The 26,389-nt window shown below is 37.6% G+C and overlaps 1 protein-coding gene and 1 long non-coding RNA gene across 2 annotated transcripts in view; both read right to left on the bottom strand.

The window, feature by feature from the left end:
- Positions 1-2,408: 2,408 nt before the first annotated feature.
- Positions 2,409-26,389, bottom strand: part of LOC127938301 (mannosyl-oligosaccharide 1,2-alpha-mannosidase IA-like) — a 95,081-nt gene continuing 71,100 nt past the window's right edge. Inside the window, exons 6-12 of the mRNA XM_052534816.1 lie at positions 20,466-20,589; positions 19,989-20,082; positions 14,947-15,062; positions 11,536-11,755; positions 10,662-10,834; positions 9,869-9,984; positions 2,409-5,070 (exon numbers count right to left, since the gene is read on the bottom strand). Coding sequence (XP_052390776.1) covers positions 4,944-5,070; positions 9,869-9,984; positions 10,662-10,834; positions 11,536-11,755; positions 14,947-15,062; positions 19,989-20,082; positions 20,466-20,589 — 970 coding nt within the window. The 3' untranslated portion in view covers positions 2,409-4,943. The remainder of the gene's footprint in view (positions 5,071-9,868; positions 9,985-10,661; positions 10,835-11,535; positions 11,756-14,946; positions 15,063-19,988; positions 20,083-20,465; positions 20,590-26,389) is intronic.
- Positions 15,780-16,679, bottom strand: LOC127938302 (uncharacterized). Its single transcript, XR_008148660.1, has 3 exons — positions 16,159-16,679; positions 16,037-16,097; positions 15,780-15,912 (listed from the first exon to the last, which is right to left on the bottom strand). It is a non-coding gene; the product is annotated as an uncharacterized LOC127938302 (long non-coding RNA).

The following is a 26,389-nucleotide window of genomic DNA, read 5'->3' as shown; positions in this document are numbered from 1 at the left end:
ATGAAAAGAGTATAATGTTCTGGCAATCCTAAATTCAGACCCTACAGGAGCTTTTAAACATCCACACCAGTGCAGATGTGAATGACGAGCACTCGGGTGTTTTCATTAGTGGAGGAGTGGGCGGAGACTAGTACAATCAACCAATCAGAACGTTTTTCTCTAGTCAAAACAGGCCAGCATGAAACAGTTGCTATAGTAGCTGTTTTATCTAGAATGAGGTGTTAGATATGGCAACTGAATAACATTAAAACACAGATTTTCGCTCAGTCATGGTGCTGCTAGCCCGAGACTTGATCCCACAACCCTAAGGTTAGGAGTCATACTCTCTAACCTCTGGGCCACGACTTCCCTTAAAAGTTAAGTTGCTTCTAAAATATCAAATATTTTAAAAGAATGTAAGCAAACATTTGCTGGTGCTCATTGACTTCCATAGTATTTTTTTTCTTCCCCACTATGGAAGTCAGTGGGGACTAGCAACTGTTTCATTACCAACATTCTTCAAAATATCTTCTTTTGTGTTCAACAGATGAAAGAAACTCATATGCTTTTGGAACAACTTGAGGGTGAGTAAATGACGACAGAATTTTCATGTTTGGGTGAACTATGTTTTTCAACATGGTTTATGTTTAGAGATTTTGACTGCTGTTAGGTTGATTAATATCTGTGACGTCCATACTACTTTAAGGAGAATTAGTAGCGAGCCCTATGTGAACTTCACATCCTAATTGAAGACCTTATGAATGGCCGATGTGTATATAAGACAAACAGGTTGAAGGGTGCGACTACCTGTAGTGCCGTATTATTTGTCACAGAAGAGAACAATGCCTTCCATTCAGATCTCTCTCCATGCGAGGGAGACGTAATGAAAGATAAACTAGAATGTAATTTCCTGTGTTTGCTGTAAACACTCGACCCGTGATCTCCTGTACACCTCAGGCCTGACGCCGCTCACATCAACGCTCATTTAAACTGGACTTGGCCGTGAGATGAGTGGTTTGTTTCTGCAAAAAAACTAAAAAGTTAACAAAATACAATTATACTTAACATTATAGTGTTCATGTTACCATGTAAGTACAATTATGTGAATAATGAGAAATACTAATGAACATCATGTTCTTATTATGCAATTAGCTTGTGGAGAAGCTTGCAATTACACATTGCTGTTGTAATTAATTTGATTCATTGTCCAATATGTGTAAGATGAACACTGTGACTGTGTTAACCAAGAAAACAATTAACAAATGCTCAAAAGCTCTGCCTCATGAAAATAAGGTCTGTGGTTAATTTTATTTGAAGGGACTTGTTTTGTAAAAATAATATGCAACATGCTGTGTTGTGACATCAGGTGACATCATTTCCTCTAATGTTCTTAGTGAACTGCATCTGAGTGAATCTGTTTCTATTTATTTTCTATCTTTATTTCCTTTTCCTTCTCATTTTTGGGTTTCAATTTTACTTTACCCCATGGGTATTGCATTTTCTTTCCTTCTATTCTGCTTCAGCAGTCTCACTTTGTTGAATTAAAATTGCTAAAACTATTTTCCCGTGGTTGTCCAGTTGTTTAAATCATAGGCTTTATTTATATCGGTTTCTTATCATAGTTTATTTATGAATCCACTATGGCTTTATATATGGGGGTTCAGTGCCTTGCTCAAGGGTCTCACCTCAGTCGTGGTATTGATGGTGGGAGAGATCGCTGGTTATTCACTCCCTCCATCGACAACTCCTGCCAGACCTGAGACTCGAACCTGCCACCTTCGGGTTACACCTCGACTCGAACCATTATGCCACGACTGTCCCAGTAGGTAGAACACAACAACAGAATGAAAGACAGAATGATAGATGTAACAGTAAACAGACAGAACAACAAAGAATGATAGAACGAAATAATGACAGAATGATAGATGTAATGATAGACAGAACGATAGCTATATCAAACATTAGGTAGAAAGATAAGATAGACAGAACGATAGACAGAATGATAGAGCTACAGAATGTTAAAAAGCCGGAATGATAGAAAGAATGATACAATAATATAATGTCACATAGACAACGATATGACAGAATGATAAAACTATGGCAGATAGACAGAACGACATACAGTACAAACAAATAGAATATACTGTATATAGATATAATGATAAATAGAACAATAGATGGATAGAATGATAGATGGATGTAACCATTAGTTACATATAATTTATTGATAGAATTTTAATTCAACAGACCTGTTGGATGCATCTTTATTGCTTTCACACATTAATAATAAAACCTTTTTTTTTTTAAATGACTCTTGCAGTGTCAGCCTTGTATGAGTCAGATCTGCCCCCAAACATGAATGTATAAATACATTTTGTGAAAATGTTTTTAATCAAGAAATCCCCATTAAAAACAACAACAACTCTGCATTATATTAAAAGATTGTTTTATTCACAATTGAAGTGTAACAAATATAGTTTATCAAAACCTTTTCCTGCTCTTTAATATAATTTATTACATAAGATCATAGGATTTATATAAATGATGGCTGGCAGTTTGCCAGAATGAGATATGTACAATACAAAAAAAAACAAAAACAAACAAACATGAACCACTTTACCACAAAATTACTTGCATATATATTAAAGAAAAGAAGAGAAAAAAGTAAACCGAAAACCGAAACAAAACAAAGACTGTGCAATGGAATGATTATCAGCAATATTGTACGGTTACATTTCTGAGGTTGTCTCATGAAGAAATAAACGACAAGAATCACAAACAAAAAGGCATTTTCTATGCAAGATCAACACAATATTTAAACAAGCGCAGCTCGTATTCTGAGTATCGCAACCAGATGCGAGGAAACATCTGTATCCGAATGTCACCTAAGAGTCGCTACAAATCATCAGTCACAGCTTGAGGAATAACTTTCACTAAAGAGACAGCACAAATCGCTAGTTCGCGCTATGCCGCAGCAGTGCTAAACATCGTTTAGATTTGCAGTATCATGAATCCAGTGAGCGAGATGTCTTATCTACAGTGTCCTCGAGATGATGTTACTTTCATATGTTGCGGCTCCTAACTCTGACAGTATGCCATTCACTAGCACACATACAGCGGAGAAATACCATGTCAAGTGTTGCAGTCACTGGCCTCAAGAGAGAGGAATCTCTGCGAGGTATTTTTTTCACCTGGATCCACTAGTATACTACATTGGTTAAAGCACCACACCTTTCTAGTTGAGCAGGGTGGTTTGGTTTTGGGAACACTGTCTAAATGTAGATGCTAGCATCAGCACCACTCCACAACAGACCTTGCAATCCTGCCACTCAGACCTCAAATTTGAGTTGTCAAATTCCCAAAAGTTACTAATAAGATGGGCATTGGTGTGTTCTTCTATAAATTGGAATGTGGCTACAGATGTAGTGTATGTAATTATTTTGTATGTATGTGTGTTGTATCCAGTGTATTCATTGGTTTGCATCTTTTTCCATCATCATTCCGCACTTGTGCCGTCACATTGTCCTACAGTAATATTATTCCTATTCTTTTCTTCATGGAAAACCCAAATATACTGATTCACAACTTTGTGCTTTCAGGTTAAATCAAATGAACGATCAAACAAACAAAGATAAAATGATAAATCACAACAATTAGGCCAAAGCATATTGAATTCACATTTGGTGGTACATTCATACAAATATTCACTCCCCTTTTTGACTGATGCTGCCCGTGTTGTCCTAATAAAACACTTTTCCAATGGATTCGAGCAGCTTCATTGCAGTTTACTACAATGCTCCTAAAAGGACCTGGTGATTAGATTGGAGGAAAAATTAGATTTCAATGCCGATGCGTCTTCTTGGGTTCGCACACAGGAAACTATGCATTCGCTCGCAAAAACCTTTTGTGTTCCACAGAGAAACTTTCGCTCATAAAAAGCTGTTTGCCCGCTCACAAAACCTTTGCATGAGCTTGCAAAATGTTTGTGATGGAAATAAAGTGGGAAGAAAAATTTATATTCACCGTGTTTGCTAGCAAACGCAAAACTTCTCAGGAAAACAATAGTTTTTGCAAGCAACTGCAGTGCATTGAATTGTAAATTTATCCTCTCATCTCATATTTTTTCCTATCATCGTTTCCTCTTAAGAGTCTCTGTAGTTTCCTGCCCTCCACACTGAAAAAAAGACAAAGAAAATCCCTACATCTTGAGTAATAAATTAACACAAAGTACTCTATTTTACATGTCTAGGATAAAAAAAGTATCTTCCTCCACTGATTAAGTAAACAATCAAAACACATTTTGCACACATTATTTGAAAAAGTAAGCTCACAAATGTAGAGGAATAAATGACTTATTCTTACATCCATTAAGAGAGTAGGAGGGCTGTAGGCCAGTAGGAAGAAACCTTCGGCCACAGCGAAAATAAATAGAGCGTTGCTATTAAAACTAAAATGATCAGTAAGACTAAAAGGCACTAGTTGACTTGGTTTCACTACCTTGCTGTCGAATAAAGCCTCAAAACGCTGAACCAAACCTCATCCCGAAAGAAACAGACAGCAGGAGATGGTGAAGTCCAGTGGATATCTCTTAGCTTCGCTCCTGTAAATGCACATGATGCAAAAAACACAGACGGACTTTTATGCAATTACCTATGGCTTTATTACATGTGTGAGAGGGCAAGTATGATGGAAAACGATCTGGTCCGGTCTCCTCACAGAGGAAATAAGGTCCTTCTGGGTCTCTGAGGTTCAGAGACGTGTCCGCAGATTCAGGGACAGAGAGAGGGGCGACAGGGCAGCATGCGGAATCCCGAGAAGAGACGGCAGAGGAGAAACACTTGAAAAAAAAGTCCTGGAGGATAAGAACTCTCCAGCCACAGGGGTTTTGAGTCCATAGCTCTTCTCCACCGTTAAAGCAGGTTCAGGAAGATACGTCTCAGTGGGGTTTTGGGGTTGGATGAAGATTACTTGAGTTGGTTTGCTATTTCTGGGGTCGGTTTCTTAATGACAGGAAGAGGATGGGCCTCCGTGTTGAACACCCAGTGTTCGAAGGACAAATGGTCGTCGTCGGAGAACAAAAGATACAGATACCTGAAAAACAAAGAAAGAAAATCTCTCAAGATGTTTCCAGGGCATTTTATAAAACAGTTAAATCACAGTGAGATTGCTTGTAAGAGAACACACTTTGAGCTTCAAAAACACTCTTCAGGAGTCTACAGGTGACGTCACAAACAGTACATCCATGCTTTTATACAGTCTATGATTAATACCCATTTACTATCACTATTTATCCAATGTTGATTCAAAATATTTATTTCTAAAGCTATATTTTGTAGTGTAAATTAAATGCTTTTCTCATAGAATAGGTTTACAAATATACACACACACTAGGGCTGTCAAAAAAAAAAAAAAAAACAAAAAAAAAAAAAAATTTAACAGTGGGAGCCAGCAGCCTTTCATGGAGAAAAAAAAATCTCGGAATGCTCCACGTGAAACTTTGACGTTCCGCCCTTTTTCTATCGTGTCTAATGATTTTGGTTAATATGCACGAGGGGGGGGGGGGGGGAGAGAGAGCGAGCAAGACCGCGGTCGTGTAGTTTGAAGACTGAGTGCGCGAGCGCGAGTGAAACTTCGGTGTTTCGCCCTTTTTCTATCGTGTTTAATGATTTTGGTTAATATGCACGAGGGGGGGAGAGAGAGAGAGAGAGAGAGAGAGAGAGAGAGAGAGAGAGAGAGAGAGAGAGAGAGAGAGAGAGAGAGACCGCGCTCGTGTAGTTTGAAGACTGTGAGTGCGCGAGCGCGAGTGAAACTTCGGTGTTTCGCCCTTTTTCTATTGTGTTTAATGATTTTGATTAATATGCACAGGGGGGAGAGAGAGCAAGAAGCGCTCGTGTTGTTTAAAGACTGATAGTGTGCGTGCAGCCAGGGCTCTCTCTCATACAGGCGCAGGAGTCATTCTATTCTACATCACACACCGATCAAATAAGGCTTTGACAGCCGCCAAAAAAAAAAAAAAAAAGGTCAATGCAGAAAAAACCCTGGATTGGTTATATAACGTTGGACAGAATGTTGATCAAGCCATCGCGTATATTCAGCGCACATAAGGTAAATGTTTTGCAAACGTTTTTTAGAGAAATAAAAACAGGTCGACGAATCGATGCGCATATTTTGCGTCAACGTATTTTTTTGCGTTGTCCAAGCCCTAACACACACACAAACAAAGTCTAGTCTTTCCACCAGTTTTAACAATGAAGTTTGACGGAACTCAACAAGCTGCATCATTTGAGGTATGGTTTACGTCTAGCACAAAAGGCTGCGTCTCAACACGCCAACGTTTAATATTTAATATGCACAACAGTACAAACACAAACACCACTAATTATCTCAATGAATTCCAAACTGCATAAATCCACCTCTTAAAATCGGAATGTTTTCATCGTTAACAAAACATGAACATCTCCCAAGTGCTTAAGTGAAACTCTGCCAAGCAAAACACTGCCAAGACAACAACAGCAACATAAATAAGGGATGAAGATTACAAATTACAAAAGGTCTCAACATTTTGCTTCCTTTAGCTGAGAGTAGCAACTTGTGGCCGACAGCCATAGCTAAAGGACAATGTTTTATGAGCGAAGGCTATAATTCAAAACCTGCAACCAAGGAGAAAAAAAAGCCACAGGTTAGAAGGCACAACTTTATTTGGAAGGCTGGATGACAGATTTTAAATTACAGTCTATAAACTTTAGCTAGAGACGGCAATGCTGACACTTGTTTCCTGATGAAGTTGTGACCTTGATAATATGGATTCTAACCCTCCCTTCCTCTCGGTTTCCTCTCTGAACAGACATGCATTGGCTGGAGATTTGCTGATGAAAGGCTCTCTTCTCTGCTGGCACTGTGAAAATATAAGCTGCTGACCTTAGGCCTCTAGAGTTAAAGCTAAATCATGCGGGTCCACTGGATGAACCACCTCTGGCGACTTAAACCGTGCTTGGCCTCCTTCTACAGAGAGTGTGATCTTCAGACCTGGGAAGAAACTGGAAGCTGGGAAGAAACTGGAAGGTGAAATTATAAATAAGAAAAGGCAGCTTTATTTAACGAAAGAGGTCACAAGAGGTCAGACTGCATCTAAAAGTGAAATGGACCCAACAATCATCACACTGATAACCACTTTTATATTTAATTTTTGGGCCATTTTTAATGGAGATGTGTCCTGTATTTTTGAACAGCACTCCGGTAAGCTTTTTTAATTTATTTTTAATTTGTTTGTTTATGGATTGAAATAAAATTATTGTACATAACATTTACTAAATTATTTTATTTGAAAAAGCTTAATTTTGAAAAAAAAAAAAAAAAAAAAAATTATATATATATATATATATATATATATATATATATATATATATATATATATATATATATATATATATATATATATATATATATATATATATATATCGATTTGATAAAATAAATCTGTAAAATAAAAGATATTTAAATGGCAATTTCCTGATTCTGTAATTCCACTTCTAATTCACACGGACTGAACGTTACAGTCCCCATGAAATCAAAATCTATTTTTTTTGGATGTTGTTATCAATATGTTAGTCTTAAGGTTATCTATAAGGCAGTGTGCTCCAAAACAGTGACAATGACATAATCATTCAAAGCTTCCAGTTCGTCACTTAAGCCAAAACGTCACATCGTACTTCATCTTCTCATCAAACCTTTTGACCAATCAAATTGTAGAATCAAACAAAAAAAGTCTAGAATTCAAAATTTGATCTGAACTTTGGCTCTGGTACAGGGACACGATCGTATGGAGAGGATCATATGCGTGAGTCGGCATATATTAAAAACTTTTACAACTACACAATCTCAGCGTGATTATGAGCACTATTTTGTTTTACTAAGAGTTTGATATTGAATCTCGGGGGTAAATCTATTAGACTGCGGCTGTCAAATGTGGCTTTACCGAGCTCAAGGGCTCTGGCCCGAGCAGATATAAACAAAACGCTATTGGCTATTTTAAAAAGGGGATGGGCTGCTCTATATGTCCCGCCCTCTTTTCCAGTTTCAGTTTAAATTATGTCACCACATAGAATAATGCTGCATGTTTCAAGGCACTTTAGGGGACCTTTAAAGAGAGCAGAGAAATTAAAAGTTTATTAGATATTCAAAGACTTGTTGAAATTAAACGCATATAAGCTGAATGCTGACTGTGGATGAGAAAGTATTATAGCATTTGCCTTTGTGTTACCAATAATACGCTATGCTATTTTTTCATATACTGTTTGAAAGTTCTGTGTATATAAAAAAAAAAAATGATCAGAAGTGTTAAACAGAGACAATACACTAATGAAGACAGAAACGGGGAGCTCTGGGCGCTCAGGCGTTGGCATTCTAAGAGCAGTCAAAATAAAGGTCCTGCTTCTGACATATCAGCCAAACAGGAAAAAAATAAATAAAATAAAATAATAATAGGCTCCCCCAAAAAAGAACATATCAGCGGATATATTGTTTGATTGGCAACATTTACTAATTGCATAAAAAATACCTTCTTTTCCACGGAAGAAAGTAAGTCATACAGGTTTGGAATGAATGCATGGTGAGTAAATGAACAAATTTAAAAAAAAATTTGTGTGTGTGTGTGTGTGTGAATTATCCCTTTAGTGGCTCAGCGTGTGAAGCAGAGCAGATGTAGTGTGCTGAAGTGAGCATGTTAAAGAGCACAGTCATGTCTACAAACACACTGAGAGCATTTCTATGAACAGGAAACTCTGATCCCTCAGCCCGCCAGACAGTCTGGCTCTGAAGAAGAATCATTACTTAATATGCACTTACTGTGCAAAAGGGGCGAAAGCAAGCCAGAAGCAGCAACAGAATGAGAAACAACCAGAGTGGGAAAAGTCGAAAGCAGGGGCTTCTTGATGCGCGCTCTCTCTCACTCTCAAAGAATTGCTAAATCTTGTCTGTGCTCAATTGTGTGCGCTGCACTCCTCCTGGCCAAAGGGCAAGCGCTCCTCCAGAGTATTAAAGACTGCAGAAATGAAGAGCCGCTGTCTGGCCTGGCAGGATGAGACTCGAACAGTTATTTCCTCTTAAAACGCAATCAAATGGGAAGACTGGAGAGCTGGGAAGAGACACCAGCAACCCCCTACCCCAACCCCAACACCCCCTCCACAATGAAGGCCATCATTTTGTGCCCTGACAAACTGATCGACTCTTTCTTTATTCATTCCTTTCATTTATCCGTCTTAAATGATGAATGTTGTTTGATAAGTACCACTGTGAATGAGTTCCAGCTGTCACAGTCTTGTGTCTCAATCATTTCACCTTGACAGTGACAATTTTCCCTCTGACAGAGAACTGGCTCAATTCATGCATTCTAAGTGAAGAGCTTTCCTCTCCTTCAGACAGTCATTGCAGAATCACAAGTTAGTCTCTCGCAACATGCCTATATATTGCAAACCAATGGATAAGAAGTTTGTGAAAATCGCAGGCTCCAGTCGGACTCAATCTTTGTGCTACAAAGATGTGTTTACAAGCTTATTTCAGCCCAAATTCATAAGAAAAACATTTAGCAAAAATAAAATGAAGATCATTCATCATATAGTATGTTGTTTTGCACTGTAACATTATTTTAATTATATTTTTAATGAGTTATTTATATAAATTTTTGAGTTTGCCAAAATTCGCTCAAGTTTTACTTTTTTTCTCCTCATTATTCTGACTGATGACTCATTAATATACTGATACTTCTCATTAATATAACACAAAGTGTGAGTGTGTATAATTGGTAAATCGGTTTATATACATATATATATATTTTTTTTTCTCCAACAATGCAAGACAGTCAGCTGTGTATGTGTGTGTGCTCTGTACTCACTTGAGCGTTTCAGCCAGGTAGAAGCTCTGCTGCACGTCATCATGGTTGGGCGTGCTAGCGTAGACGTCTCTCACTCCGCTGTAACCCCCTTCCACCCTGCAGTACTTCTCCAGAGCCTGATATACAGAAAAACAAATGTACCTGTCAGTATCAATGTCATAGTTTTCCACAATCCTAGCAAGTGTCATGTAGCCTGCTTTTCATTTTCAGAGACCTGGCACTGATGCAAGGGTACTTACTGGACCAAGTCAATAGGCCCCCAACCCATAAGTCTATATGAAAGAGCTGGCCATCTCTGGCCCTCCAGATCTACATTCCTGCAGAGTTTTGCTGCAGTTGTAGTTTCTAGTAATTCTAAAGTCCTTGATTCGTGTATTCTTACTGGCCTTGAGGTGCTGTGTAGGGTGCAAAAAAGGACATTAAGATACTGAAGATTTGACAAAATAGTTCTTGGAGCAATGAATCAAGCATTGAGTGAGTGTTGAGCCAGCACATTTTTATGAGAGAGGAATAGATGGCAGAAGGAGAGCGAGGGTTGAAGAGATCTGATGTGTCGCCTGAAGGGACAGACACATCACAATGGCAATCTGAAGTCATTATGGTACAATTACAAGGCTGTGAGATCCTGGCGGTCTAATCCCGCTGTGCTGAAGTGCAGCGAGCGTCTGAAGGCATGGATAAAGCCTCGCTGTGACTCACAGTCTGGCCTACATCCTGGGCCTCTTTACCAGTCACATACTGGTGGTGTTATGCAATAAGTGATAATGTGAAATCCATGTGACTGAGTTCTCACCTGCACCGCCTCCCAGCCCCACTGTCTGTATTTGGGGTCGTGGGTGAACCTCCACATGTACATGTACGTCTCAATGACCTCCGGCCTCAGGATGAAGTACTTCTCATTCTGCCGTGTGGCGATGGCCTCTACGCCTCCGTCGAAACGGAAGGCCTCGGGACCCAGCTTCATACCTGAAACACACATGCTGTCAAATTCATCGCTTAAACATCCACGTTGACAATGGATTATGGGATTACACTGTTCCTGAGATGAAGAGAAACACTTTTTGGATGTGGATTATGGGCTATGGGATAATCTGGACCTCTGATAATCTGTGTCTGCTAAAAATACCTAAGCATTATGAACAGGCCAGTGATGATTGTGTATGTGTGTGTTTAATAAGGGATTTGAGTGTGTGTGTTTGTGTTCAGGGTTAACAGCAATGGATTTAGGGAGTCTCTACACTGACAATAAGACTATTATAGACAGAATAGTTATACAAATCTCACTTATGGGTGAGCACTTTATAATTCAATTTATTAAATTTATAATAAGTAAATAAATTAGATTTTTTTTGTGATGTTGTCTCATGATAAATCACTTGTTTTACACATTTTTAGTATTTTTTGCATAGAAGTTGCTGCTAAATAAATAAAGACTAATATATATATATATATATATATATATATATATATATATATATATATATATATATATATATATATATATATATATATACATATATACATATATACACACACACACACACAAACGAATCGGTGGGGTAAGAAAAAAAGGTACATAACCACAAAACATTATTTATTTATTTTTATTTTTTTTATTTTTTTTTTTTTTTAGATGTTTAACATTTCAAAGCTGTTCTCCCACTCACTTGTTCGGGAGTAAGACTCGTGACACGTGCGGGCGATCTCAGCCGCCAGTTCCATCTGGTGACCCGTCTTATCATCGGGGGCTCCGTCCGCCCCTAAAGCGATCATACCACCAGCGAAGCAGGTCAGGTGACCCATCTTATGCTCCAGGAGTCCGCCTTTCCATTCAGCGATATACGTCAACCCTCCGCTTGACTTGCGGATCAAATTCTTCTCAACCGCCTGCACGCAAAACAGAAAATGATAACAAGAGATCACTTTAAATGGTTGTTCAATTCAATTTCTTCTCTCTGTGGTTATTCATACTGTGTGGGTTAAAAGAAACTTTGTCCTTGTTTGCATTTGTTTTGTTTGCCTAACAATAACAGAGACCATTCAAGGCTTCAGAGTGATTTCATTCTCTAAAAAGCGTCAACCGAACTGTTCACAGCCCGAAGTTAGATCATAGCAGAGATCAGGGTCACAGCTGTGTGCCAGCGTTGTGTATTTACAGAAGCGTCACACACATGGGAAATGAGATTCTTATCTGTCTGGAAAAAGGCCCCGGTGCATTTAAATGGAAAACTGGAGATGTTCATCACCATGGTACCAAAGGAAAATAAGAAAATAAGTAAAGCATATGACTCCCTCTTTTTTTCTTTTCTTACATCACTCACTTTGTTCTTCTATTTCATCATAAATATGGCACCAGTTTTGAGGAAAAACTAAATGTAGTAAAAGAACCAGCATATATTTTTTCAGAATCTTGAATACAATAAAGTACTGATTATGGTAACAAGTAGCAGAACAGATGTAACTGCATATCAGATTTAGATGAGTAAATAATCAAAGATCATCTAGAATGTGCTCTCTGATTTAAGAATTCGATTCTGGATTCTGGATCTAGGTTCACTCTGAAGGGTTTATAGAATGATCTTGACAGACAGTTCATTTTCCTTTGTATTACTACAGTGCCAATCAATGGACATAAAAATACTAATTTGAGTTCATTATTTTGTTATCCAAAAGAAAGAGCACAGAGTGAAAATGAAACCAAAGTAGACCACAGCTACTGAAGTAAATACTCTCCTGCCTCACAACAGTGATAAATACATCTCTACTGTAAGATGGTTTAAAGCCTTAGAACCTTAAAAAAAAAAAAAAAAAAAAAAAAAATGTTTCTGAATCCAGAAGATTTTTAAGTGAAAATGTCCAGGTTCACCTCAAAGTTTTTGCATGAAAAAAATAAAAAGCTATATAAAAATAGCTATATAAAAAAATAATTTGTAACTAAATTAAACCTAAAAAGATATAGTAAAAAGTAAAAAACTACAGCAGTATATAAATAATAAAAAATAAAAAAATAAAAAAAAATAATTAAAAGAACTACAGTACCAAGACATTTAAATAATTTATATATAATTTTAGTAATATATAAAATGAATATTTATAAGTAATTAAGGATTATTATAATTTTTTTAATGCTAACCATAACTAGTAAGACATAGGAAAATAATATAAGAAATCAACTACCCGAATGCCAATTTGTAGCTTGTAAAGCAGCTTGCCCAACAAAAATGAAAATTTTAGTATTTAGCATTCCTCTAACAAACTGAATTTAATCTGCTGCGATTCGTCAGTCACTTCCGTAACGTCCTTATTTTTTTCCAACGGTGCAAATAATTGAATGCTACCAGCTGAGAGGTGTGGACGGAAGTAGATGACCAAGCAGCCTATCCATGGTTAGTGAGATAAATTAGGTGAAATCAGGCTGTACAGAGCGAGTTAAAGGCCTGAAAAAGAGCTTTCTCTAGTGGTAATGAATGCCTGGGTAAAATAGTGGACAGAACAGCCGTTCTCTGAAGGTGACCGACATAATGGACTTTTCTTTAGCTGGATGATTGGCCTGGAGTTCAAAGTGTGTGTGTGTGTGTGTTCGAGTGACTCCGGGGAGGCACCCAGACAGACGGCCTGAGGGACAGCATTATCTTAGGCAGGTTGTGATGGTCCTCTTTAATGAAAGTGAGGATTGAGTTTGTGGTCTGTAACAATCAGTCTGCAGCAGCTTTCCAAAGCTCTCACGGACGGCTCCAGCAGAACAACGCTGGTGGCAGCTTACACACAAACACACACACACACACACACACTCACACTTTACTTTCTTAGAGTCAGACACTATAAAGACGAATTCCAACTCACAAACTCAAAACCCGCAGAGGAAAAATTTTCAGTTCAAGCTTGAACAACAGACAAAAATTTGCATAGCAAACATTTTTAATATTCACACAGGAAAAACTGGACACTTGAAACTTGAGGGCAAAAAAACATACCACTTCTGTTATTCTAATACATAAACTTTAACTAGATGTTGAATTTGACAAGTGTAAAAAATGCAGCATGTAAAATGTATATTGAGAACCTGGATCGTTCTGCCATAAAAAAAAAAAAAAAAAAAAAAAAAAAAACCTTTGAGATTTGATTTGGGCAAACAGGGTGCAGATTTGTGCAGAAATGTTAGAATTTTTTTATATGAATTAAACATGTCATCAAACAACATATGAAGTATTTCCAGAAACATTATAAAACATTTTATATATATATATATATATATATATATATATATATATATATATATATATATATATATATATATATATATATATATATATGCAATAATCAATGTTTGAAATGACAACTATATAATTATATATTAACTACATAGCGCTATTTTGTTATTTAAAAAAAAATATTTGATACTTTGATTATATGGTGGAACAATTAATTTCCTAGAAAGTACTACTTTACTCTTTAAAAGCAAGTCTAACTTCAATATGTATTCAGCAGATTTACTTCTTTTATTTTTAGGTTTATTTTAGTTATCTGAAAATAATGTGTGAGAAAACTGAAATTCATTTGTGTATTAACTGTTTTTAGTACAGTACTAGACTAAGTTTAGGATAAAAACTGACCAAAAAACTGAAAAACGTATACCTAAAAAAGGTATACTACAATTCAGGAAATTAAGAGACATAACTGGTCAAAACTAATTACTGTATGTGATATTGTTTTATTGACTAATATATGTCTGATCTTTGCATGAACTGCAATTCAGTAGATTCCACTTCCTGTGGGACATGGCCAATTCAATTTTGAATTCACATTCATTAACTGAAAGGGACCCAGTTCTCAAATTCAATATTTCACTCACCCCTGGAATCAACTCGAACCATGACTGTGTTGGTGCTGAGCTCCTATTAGACACTGAAGTACTCCGTATCCTCAATATTTTGCTGACACAAGTAACTTTAGATAGCAGGGATCTTCCAGAAACAAGGATGTCAAGGATGCTCTTGTCTAGTCAGCATTTGATCAAATGGCCAGCAGAGTGTATCATTTCTCAGGGCTTCATCTCTTTCTGTAACATTGGTCTTTACCTGCAGGGCATCGTAGTAAAGCTTCTTTCCCTCCTCGTCGGTTTTGTCTGACATGAGCCAGGCCTTCAGCAGGTACTCGTAGAAACTGTCCCCCAAGCCTCCAACTGAGACGTGATCTGCAACACAGCGAAAACAGCTGAGTGAGTGAAAAATATCTTCCTTCATTCATGTGCCAGCATAATAGTCTGCTGTGGGACTGCTTTAAACAGAATAACACCAATTATTACGCATTCACCCACATAAACTTTCACACAGACCTATAGAGAAGAGCTCTAATCTCAGCACTTTACAATGGTCATAAGATTTCTTGATGATGATATCACGGAGGTACATCACCCATGCCTAGCAACCACCTGTAACATCCTAGTGGCTAATAAGAACACACATGCAATCACCTAAAACACCCTAACAACCACTGAAACCCAAATCCAAGTGACCACTTAGCATATACTAGCAAACACTTCGAATACCATAGAAAACAACTTATAATATTCTAGCAACCAATTAGAACACCCTAGCAACACCCTAGTGGCCAATAAGAACAATTTAGCAACCACCTAGAACACCCTACCAACCGCTTAGAACACCCAAGCAACACCTAAAACACACTAACAACCACTGAAACATCCTAGTGACCACTTAGAACACCCTAACAACACCTAAAACACCCTAACAACCACTGAAACATCCTAGTTACCACTTAGAACACCCTAACAACACCTAAAACACACTAACAACCACTGAAACATCCTAGTTACCACTTAGAACACCCTAGCAGCACCTAAAACACACTAACAACCACTAAAAAACATCCTAGTTACCACTTAGAACACCCTAACAACACCTAAAACACACTAACAACCACTGAAACATCCTAGTGACCACTTAGAACACCCTAGCAACACCTAAAACACCCTAACAACCACTGAAACATCCTAGTGACCACTTAGAACACCCTAGCAGCACCTAAAACACCCTAACAACCACTAAAAAACATCTTAGTTACCACTTAGAACACCCTAGCAGCACCTAAAACACACTAACAAACACTGAAACATCCTAGTTACCACTTAGAACACCCTAGCAGCACCTAAAACACACTAACAACCACTGAAACATCCTAGTGACCACTTAGAACACCCTAGCAACACCTAAAACACCCTAACAACCACTGAAACATCCTAGTGACCACTTAGAACACTCTAGCAGCACCTAAAACACCCTAACAACCACTGAAACATCCTATTGACCACTTAGAACACCCTAGCAACACCTGAACACCATAGCAACCACTTAGAACACCATAGCAACCACTTAGAACACCCTAGCAACACCTAAAACAACTTAGTGGCCAATAAGAACATCCTAGCAACCACCTAGAACATCCTAACAACCACTGAAACATTCTAGTGTCCACTTAGAATACCCTAGCAACACCTGAACACCATAGCAACCACTTAGCACACCCTATCAACACCTAAAACAAGTTTGTGGCCAACAAGAACACCCTAGCAACCACCTTGAACACCACTGAAAGCACTTAGAACACTATAGTAACCACCCAGAACACTATAGTAAAATGTATAGCACCTTTGAAAGCATTTATAACACTCTAGCAACCACCTAGAACACCCTAGCAACCACTTAGAATAACCTAGCAACAACTAAGAACACCTTAACATCACAGAGGTGTGTATGGGTAAGCACCACTCACATTTTCTAAAGAAAGTTAAACAAATCTAGTAAATTATTTAAATTAGTTTTTAGTTAATAAATGTGTGTATATGTATGCATGTATGTATGTATTTACACACGCGCGCACACACACACACACACACACACACACACACACACATTTATTAACTAAAATCTCATTTAAATAATTTACTAGATTAATGAGGTATAAATATTCACAAGATTCCATATCTGAACTACTGTACAGTATGTGCTGTGTATGCTGGAGTCTAGTGAGTTCCTGTGTAAGGAGAAATGAAGCGTGTATGTGTGTGTTTCCAGGTGATGTGTGAATGGGGCAGTCCGTTCAGCGCTGTCTGGTCCACTGTGTGTGAGAAATGAGAATCTGTGGCTTGAGGGGCAGCACTGTTGTGTGAGTGTCTGAGTGATGATCAAGCTCATGAATATTTATACCTCATTAAGCACTTGTTTTTGTGATAGATGCGTCAAGAGATATCAAGCCTCAGCGCAGACAACCATAAAAAATACACTGCAACGCTACTATTCGGAGAAAATGCACAGAAAGGAAAAACAAGGATTTTTCTTAAGATTAAATTCTTATTTCAAACGTCAGAGGGGCTATTATGGTACCCATTTTGCCTGTTAGCACTCAGCTAAATTTCCGAATTAGGCACATTTTTGTTAATCTTACTCAAATTATGCAGCTCATGGGCCAAAATTTGTACCAGGGGCCAATTAATGAAATGATCGCTAATAGCCAATCCTTGACTTTGATATTGTTTTAAAATGTGCAATGACCAACAATTACAGCTACGTGTGCTCAGATTTATATCCAGTCATAAGTGCTGGTCAGAGCCTTCTCATTTTCCAGAACAATGTAGTCAAAGTGAATAAAAACAAACAAACAAACAATTTTTTTTCTTTCATACAAATACATAAATAATTCAAAACTACTGCCAGTCTGTTAATGTTTCAACTTATCAACAATATCAAATTCTTTCAATTTAAGGCATCCTTGTTGGAGAGAGAGAAAAAAAACTTAGCTACCACACAGCTTTCAATGGTAGTCTAATTTAATGTAAAAGTGCACTTAAAAAACTATGTAAGAATAAAAGTCTGCACTGCAATACTAGACGAGAAGTCTTTCTTGCACTGCTTTATTTATTATAATAAGAGAGGTCGTTTCATTCTCTTGCAGCGCAGACACAGCAGCAGTGATTGAATTCTCAAAAAAAAAAAAAAAAAGTCTTTAAAAGACTTCAGCAGGAGGTCATTGATGAACTCGAGGCAGACTGGATTTGCCTGTAGGCCAGACTTTGAGCACCTCTACACTACCCGATTTAGTTTCTTAGTCATATAAGATGGCTTTTCCCCACTGTCGTAATAATTCACACACATCACAAAGAAACTCCAAACTGTACTGCGTTGGTGGTAAGAGGGCTTCGCTGTGCAAAGGATCTGTGAGGTCTTCTGTTGGTAAAATTTGACAGCAGGAAACAGGAGTTTTGTTGTCAGCTCTTGCAGCTTCCTGAGCGAATCCTGATGACCAGCTGAGATTACTACCCAACAGACACCGGGAACATTTGAAGCCTCTCTGTACAGCACTGAAGCACACAGAGCAACCATGAAACAGACCTCATGCACGTCAGGTGCTCGATCATAGCCCCACATTTCATCCTTGCTCACAACACAGCAAATACTTACTGAAAGAAAAACTCTTAAGTGCCAAAACTACAGCTAATCAAAACATATTCATTGTCTGATGTGGAATGGGGGTATGAACCAATAAGATTTCACTGTGGGTGGGGCTACAAGTGCAATGCGACAACATAGCAGCGTGGCTTCAGAAAACTTGTGAAAAATTATATGTACAATTTCTGAGACTTTTTTATTAGGGCTCAGATATTCAGCCCAACACTTTCTTTTGTGTTTCACAAAAGAGAAAAATGGGAAGGACTTGAGGGTGCCTAAATATCCCCCTATATAAAGTTAAAACAAGCACTGCTATTCAGTGTCTCATGAGTTTTCAATTCGGTAGGATGTAACCTCATAAGACCGCTTACTAGCTTATGAAACTTCTGTTGAGTGGCACATATGAAGCTAAACTGGAGACAGCTTTGAAACACTGAGAATCTCTGACAGTGCAAAACGAAGTTTGATGTATGACGATGAAAAAGAAAAAGAGATAAAAGAGAGGAAGGGTAGATTGTGGAATTTATAGGATGGTTGATTCATGTTGTTGTTTCATTAAGGTTAACCCTAAAGCTTCAAGCTGCTCAAACCCAAACATGACAACTGACCCATATGGAAAGCCCTTCAGGACGGTTCTGGGCTACTTGTGCGAAGCTAAAAGACTGACAGCCATTTTCAAGTGCAGCCACACATTACCATCCCATCTTCCCTGCAGCTTGCTGCCATCTCAGATCATTTCTGTTTACGATCGTCTAAACAAATGACTTTTGTCGAAGCGAAAAAAGAAGGACTTGCTCAAATGCACGGAGAAGAAAACTAGTTTAGGTATTGCTACATTCTGACAGCTCAAAAGCCTCTATCTTTTTTTCCTCCATCATAATTCATATGTATTATCCCGACAACACACACTGCAGTAAGAATCTTTGTTCTCCTCTGGCTCTTCATCATCAAGCGCCTGCGTCATCAATGACCATGAAGTTGAGACAGCGTTGCTCCCCACGCTAAGCCGCCAATAAACCCCTTGGAGCGAGGACGACACGAAAGCCAGCTAACGCAGCAGAGCAGGCCTCACTGAAGTCGTCATTCCATTCGCTGCGGGACCAGCATAAAACATCCCAAACTATTGATGTGTGAGTCGTCTACAGCATGAACTTAAGGAAAAAAGTGTGTATATTTCTGGCTTTGTTGCATAATTAACTCTTAAAGCACTATGACGACAGATGTGGTGAGAAAGTTGACATTTCTCGACAGTTTCAGGGGCGCCACTGGTCAAGCCAAAGTCTCATATGGCATGTGCACAAACCGTCTGCTACAGATTACACCCAAAAATGTCAAAAGCTGGCTGTAATTAGCAATTGAAAATGGAAATGGAAAGTTTTATCAGTTTGCAGGCGACCAAAGTCATGTCTAAAAGTTCCCAGGCTCCAATAGGAAAAACTTGTTGCTGGTTTTGTCAGTGTTCTGTCTATCTGTCTGTCTGTCTGTCTGTCTGTCTATCTATCTCACAGACTAAACAAATCAGCTCTCTATCTATAAGAGAAACACTTATAGATCAATTCAACTTAGATACAGATAAAGACACTCATTTCAATCATGACATTTCTGGGAAAACACTTCTGAGGTTCTCCAGTATGTGCGTGTGTTTCTGGACTTACGCTGGCCCCACTGTCCACTGTTAGGGTTCAGGTAATTCGGGTACAATCCTTGAGGTTTGTCCAGTCGATTCAGCACCTTTCTGATGTTCATTACCTGCAACGGCAAATCACATATCGCTTGTATTATCACGTCAAATTAAGCCATAGCTAAGCTCATCCAATAACGCAGTAAACAAGGGACAGAACTCATGAATCTACAGACTAGGTCACTTTCACCGCTTGCACAGCCTCATTCAGAGCTTGTAATAGTGTCATTTGTCTGTGTCTATATTTCAGGTCAGGTCAGCAGATTCATTCGAAGAGAATCAGATATGAGGATTGAAGCGAAAAGAGCATCAATATAACTGTTACGAGCGGAGGTCATCCTGGGTCACTGTGGTCAGCTTTTATAACAATTCACGACCGCTCCAAATTCACATTTAGTTCAGTGTGGTGTTTAATACACTGCAGAGGCATGATGCCTGAACTGCTGCTCACCTTCTCGGCAAAAACTGGTCTCCCTGAAAGAGCACTGAGATGCATGAACTCCAAATGCAGCGTCCCGTATTCGGCAAGAATACTGCTTCCTCCTGACGCCCATGGCCAGTTTCTGCCGATCCCACTGCATGAGGAAGAGGAATTACATGAGGAGAGATCAAATTTACTGCAGTAACTCCGCAATCATGAGCTGTGTGTTTATACTTTACATTTTGTGTTGCTCAGAAAACCTTCAAACAGTCAAAATTGCAACTTGTGTAATTTTATGTATTTCAGATTGAAACCGAATATTCAGAGAGAAATAAGGCAAGACCTGATTTTAATCATCAGACTTGATTGGATTCAGGGCTTTGATATTATTGGTGAGAATTTCAGTTGATTCTATACACTGTAGTTCAAAGGTTTAAGGTATAATAATAATAATAAAATAAATTACTACTTTTCAGCAAGAATGCAATAAATTGAAGTAAAGAAATTGTTAAAAAATATTTATTTAAAATGAACTGAAGTTCTTTTAAATTTTATATTGTATATTTCAAGAATCCTGAAAAAAAAAAAAAGTTTCTATCAGGGTTTCTATAAAACTATGTAGAATAACGGTTTTCAAAACTGATAATATTCAAAAACAAACCAAAAAAAAAAAAAAAAAAAAATTCTTGAGCGCCAAATCAGCATTTTAGATCGATTTCTGAAGGATCATGTGACACTGAAGACTGGAGTAATGATGCTGAAAATTCAGCTTTGCATCACAGGAATAAACTAGAATTTACAATATATTCAAACAGAAAACACAAAATTTTTAATAAAAATTGTCATTTATTTTAATATATACAGTACAGTATCTGCTTGTGAATGAAATATATATATATATTGTGAATGAAATATATATATTTATTCATGTTTATATATATATATAAACATGAATAAATAACACACACGCGCACACACACACAAATTTCAGTACTTAACACATCTTACATGGCTGCCAAGTTGATTTCATGGCCTTGTTTTACAGAGCGGCCGTGTTTTCTTTCAGTGTTTAGAGCCGCCTTTATTAACTTTCACTGGCACGCTTCCAACTAAAAGCTGACAACTTAACTCCGGCCTGAAAATGGAAGCCACATCTCCTGACCCGCTGCTCCAACCCCGACATCAGATGCGCACTGTGTGGGCCTCTGTGTCTACACCAATTATGAAGATAAATCACTGCTGAGTAATGACACGTAATCACAGCTTTAACGAACGAAAGAACGACATTCTCCACTTTATTTTTAAAGCCTAATTCTACAAAACAGACCGTGCAAGATATTTGTGTCATTAAGACAGCAAATTACCCACAGTAGCTCTGGCCTGGAGGAACGGAGTACTCAAACGGTTTAATTTGGAGGCATTTTATGTGAATGTTTTTCCATGTGTGATGCAACTGGATGGCAAAGAAGTCCACGCATGTCACTTTGACTGCAAGAGGATATTTTCTAGCCTGTGGTAGTGAATTCTTAATAACACAAAATGAGGTAAAGGCCTCATATTTCAGGCCACAGCAGGAAACGCGTGTAAACACCTTTGGAATGTTGCTACCAATGTCATCATTTTTTACACGGCGCTGATCTGCCTCTGGCACTACAGAGCTCTGTGCATTACACACGCTGCAGGGCTCTCCTGCGTGAGGAAACTGATGTGTGTGAATGTGAAAATGCATTCAGTGACATCTGACGAAAACTTGCTAACATAAACAACTTACATTCAAATGACACTGTGGCTGGCTGCTTTTCACAATCAACAAAACGTCCCAAATCCAATGGTTTAAGGATTATTTTGGGTGTCTTCACTTTAATTGGACTTTAATTACACCATGCAGACTTCAATAACAATGCGACCGTTTATGTGAACCAAACTTCACAGGAACTTTCAATCATATATCTTGTAAAAAAAAAAAAAAAAGTTTTACATGTATAACACTCAACAGGTCAATAGTTAAAACACATTCAAATAAAAGTTTGATTACATTGAAATCTTGAATATATCTTGAATAGCTGTTAATGTTTTGTGTTTTGTTACACTGGGGGGAAATGGTTTAGAAACATTTAATCAGAAATGGCTAATAAATTAAAGTAAAATACAATTTAAATAATTAAATGACGCCTTGAAGTAGAAAGACTGAAATGTAATTTTCTTGTAAAATGTACTCCAGACTTTGGGCTATTTATGTATGAATTAGTTAATGTTACAGTTTAAAGCAGGTTAATATAAACTTCTCAATATAAATGTTCTTTATCAAATGTTCCTCACTCAAATCTGACTGAACCCCTAGGGGCACGAGTGCTCCTAAGCAAATGTTAGTGTAGAGCACGGAGCTGAGCCAAACCAATTTGTTTTTCATTACACAGATGATTAGAGCATGTAACACAAAAACGAAGGGAAAAGAGATGCCAGGCACACAACAAAAAGATGATAAAGGCTCTTTCCTGAGATTCCACACTTACCTAATTATCTGCCATCTAATGATATTTCATACGTATGCTGATAGAAAATTCCTTTACATAATATAAAACGGCCAAGAATATATTTTACACGAACGAAAAGTTTCCATTCTACAGTGGAATTACATAAGAACAGTGACATATTACTGAATGTGGTGGCATTTCATGGAGTTTTAATTTAATTTCATGTGAATACTTAAGGCTCAAGTCATTTTTGTCTATTATTCAATACGTCTTTTTTTTTTTTAGCAGAATTAAGTCATGCTTTATTAAGCATTGGTCTGAGTGCTGTACTCTACACGCTCAGATACAGCAGATATTTCTGGACTTTTGACAAACTGTTTTTCCTTGCTTTGGATAAAAGCATCTGCTAAACCCAAATGTATGTCAATTTTGCATTAAATAGGCACGCAGTGTCTTCTTTAAAGCAAGCGAATGTCCATCCGTTTCATTTGTTTAAATATGCAAACTTTTAAGAGGCAGACAGAAAAGCTAGTTCTTTCTCAGCTGTCTTTCTATGTAGACCCATGTCCCTTACATTTGGACACTTAATGAGCAGTAAGGGATACATAACAAATGATCTGCCAGAGCTCTGAGAAAATACCATTAGCCTGAATAATTAAATAGCGCTGGAGTGAAATACGAACTCCACCAAATTAACCAAAGCTCATGTATCCTCCGGCTGCTACAGAACCTGGCCTTTATGTTTGACATCAGACCAGAGTCTCACAATGACATTCTCTCCATCTCTCTCGTCTCCAACCTAACATTTCAATCATGTAGGCCAGAGGCCACAGAGGCATGCTATACATTACAGAGATCTATAAAGCAGTCGGACCCCACATAACAGTGATATTGATCCTATAGGATGAAATTGTATGCGTTTGTGTTTAACTTTCATTAACGTCTGCAGACAATAAAAGCAGCACAGTCATACTGGTAACGGTTATGACTGCTCCAGCAATGATCAACAGCAATATGCCTCTGAAATTAGGCTCATCACATCATGCACATATTCCTAACAGCCCAAGTCTTCTGAATTGATTATCCTGCTGGAGTTTAAGAGCCTGGGGGCACAGTGGCGACCCGGCCATTTGTCATAATAAAACGGAGATTAGCAAAAGAACGTTTATACTATTCTTTACTCCATGACATCTGCTTAATGTAAAGCTCAATTAAACTGTAGAACAATTTTCCGTCATTTTGTTCAACTTTATTTCGTCTGGGGCGAGAGGGGAGTCCTAAAAATGGATCAAACAGAGCTGTGGCTCTCAGAGGAGGGCGAGGGAAGAGTAATGTCTCATTATTGTCTGACCTCTCGCCGCCTTTTTTTTTTTTTTTTTTTTTGGCACGGCCAGAAGAAACGTCCTCATCAATCCCTATCAAAAGCATCCATCATGCCTAAATAAGCCTGTTATGTAACCCTTACGTATGCCCGTAATAGATGAATAACTGAAATAATCGTGAACAATTGTAAGATACCATTTAGAGGACATCAATTATCTAGAGAGGAAAATGATGGCAGAAAAGCACGCAGCATGTGGCCTATTCAAAGCACGGTTATGAAGCTTTCATTTCCAACCAACAATGAACATCTCAGCAAAGTGCAGCCGTCATGCAGTTACTGTCTTGCCTTTTTATGAAACAAATACATTATGTGAAAGGCACATTTACCTCAATAGAAGATTAGTGTTGACTGACACTCCATCACTTTCTTTAGTGTTTCTTATTCAAGCATGCATGCGCTATTGGTTTGACTCACTGTGCCATGTATATATACAGACACGTGACATCACAGGGGAACTAGATTTGTTTTGTTTTTTTCTTTTGTTGCCATGTGGTTGCTAGGGTGTTCTGGGTGATTGATTACCAGTTTAAATCAGAAGAACCCATCTGCATGTGTCTTTCAATGTATGTCTACTGAATTTAAGGAGTTTCATCATCAATGGGTGAAAATTGCACATTTAAAAGAGTACAACCCCATTAAGAACCAGCAATAGACTCTCTCCTTTAAGCTCTCCACAACATCTCTCAAACAAATCTGTGGATTAAAAAAAAAATTTGCTTTCAACAGGTGAAGTCAGACAGTGATTGCCTTGAAGTTGATCAAGGAGGTGAATTAGTATATAAGTGCCTCATTGATTAAAAGAGATGAATTAAGAGATGAAACTTTGTGCAGATTAAAAATAAACATGATAAACAATTATATTAAACTCACTATTGGCCTCAATCAACAAAGCTAGACTAGCTTATTACAAATTGTCTTTGTAAAGAAAACACAATAATACTAATAATAATTAAAGATAACATGAAAAGGGAATTAAATTTATTAAGACAATTGATAAAAAAAAAAAAAGATTATACAAAATTATTGGTAAAAAAATAAGTAATAGTTAAAAATATTTTTTTAACCTTTTTTCCCATTATTACATACTTATATGTAATATTATTATATTTTACATATACTGTATGTAAAATATAATAATAATAAAAAATAGTTTTTTTTTCCATAGTAAATGTAGTCTAATATGCTTTTTAGAAGCAAATAAGGAGGGGTTTGGAAAAACATGAGGTTCAACACACACATGCACACATGAAGTAGACAGAATACATATTTAAATAATAAAAAAAAGGATGTGTGTATGTTTCCATTAATACTTAGAAGTATGAGCAACAGTAACTGTGATTGTTTTGTTTGCAAGTGAAACTAATTAAAGTAAAGGATGGCTCTGCCTTGTTGCTATGGTGAACAACTTTCATGTACATTTTTTACCCATTTTGTACAATTCAACCTCTTTGACATGAGTACAGTATAAGTTTTTGGTTAAGTTCCAAAAAAATGGGTATATCTAGATTTAGATGCTTAGAAGTAAAAAGCATGGCCTTAACATGCTTGTAGTGAAAGACTTTGCTCTTCTCTTGACCATGCAGCAAGCAGGACTCTTCAGTTTACTTGAAGCGAAGGAGGATAAACAGAGTTAAAGTGATGTCAGACAGGTAGCATGGTAAATTTGATTTGGGAATCCTTTATCTGCCTTTCACGTTTTCATAAAAAGCACCAGGATGGAGTGCAGAAGGGAGATAAGATGCAGAAAAATGACCATGAAACACATTTCACTGAGCAGAGGACGTTAAAAAACTCTTCAGGAAAAGGGGTCAACAGTCACACGAGCACATGACTAGATGGGCTCACAACAGACCGGGTAAAAAGAAGGAAAGGGTAAGATGGAGGGAAAAAGTAAAAATAGAGAAATGCTTCAGGCTGCGTGACTTTAACCAAGGGGAACATGGGGGGGATGTAACGAAGGACTTATGTTTATGCATGAAGGGAACTTTTCCCTCTTGAATAGTTAACGAGGAACAAATGTGGAATTTGCAGGAATTCAGGACTGCAGGAAGAAGCGTAAGAGGGCAGGTACTGGATGATGGCTTGAGCGTTTGACA

Source organism: Carassius gibelio, chromosome A20 (assembly GCF_023724105.1).
Source record: "Carassius gibelio isolate Cgi1373 ecotype wild population from Czech Republic chromosome A20, carGib1.2-hapl.c, whole genome shotgun sequence".
NCBI classification, from domain to species: Eukaryota; Metazoa; Chordata; class Actinopteri; order Cypriniformes; family Cyprinidae; genus Carassius; species Carassius gibelio.
This window is presented reverse-complemented; position numbering and strand designations above follow the sequence as displayed.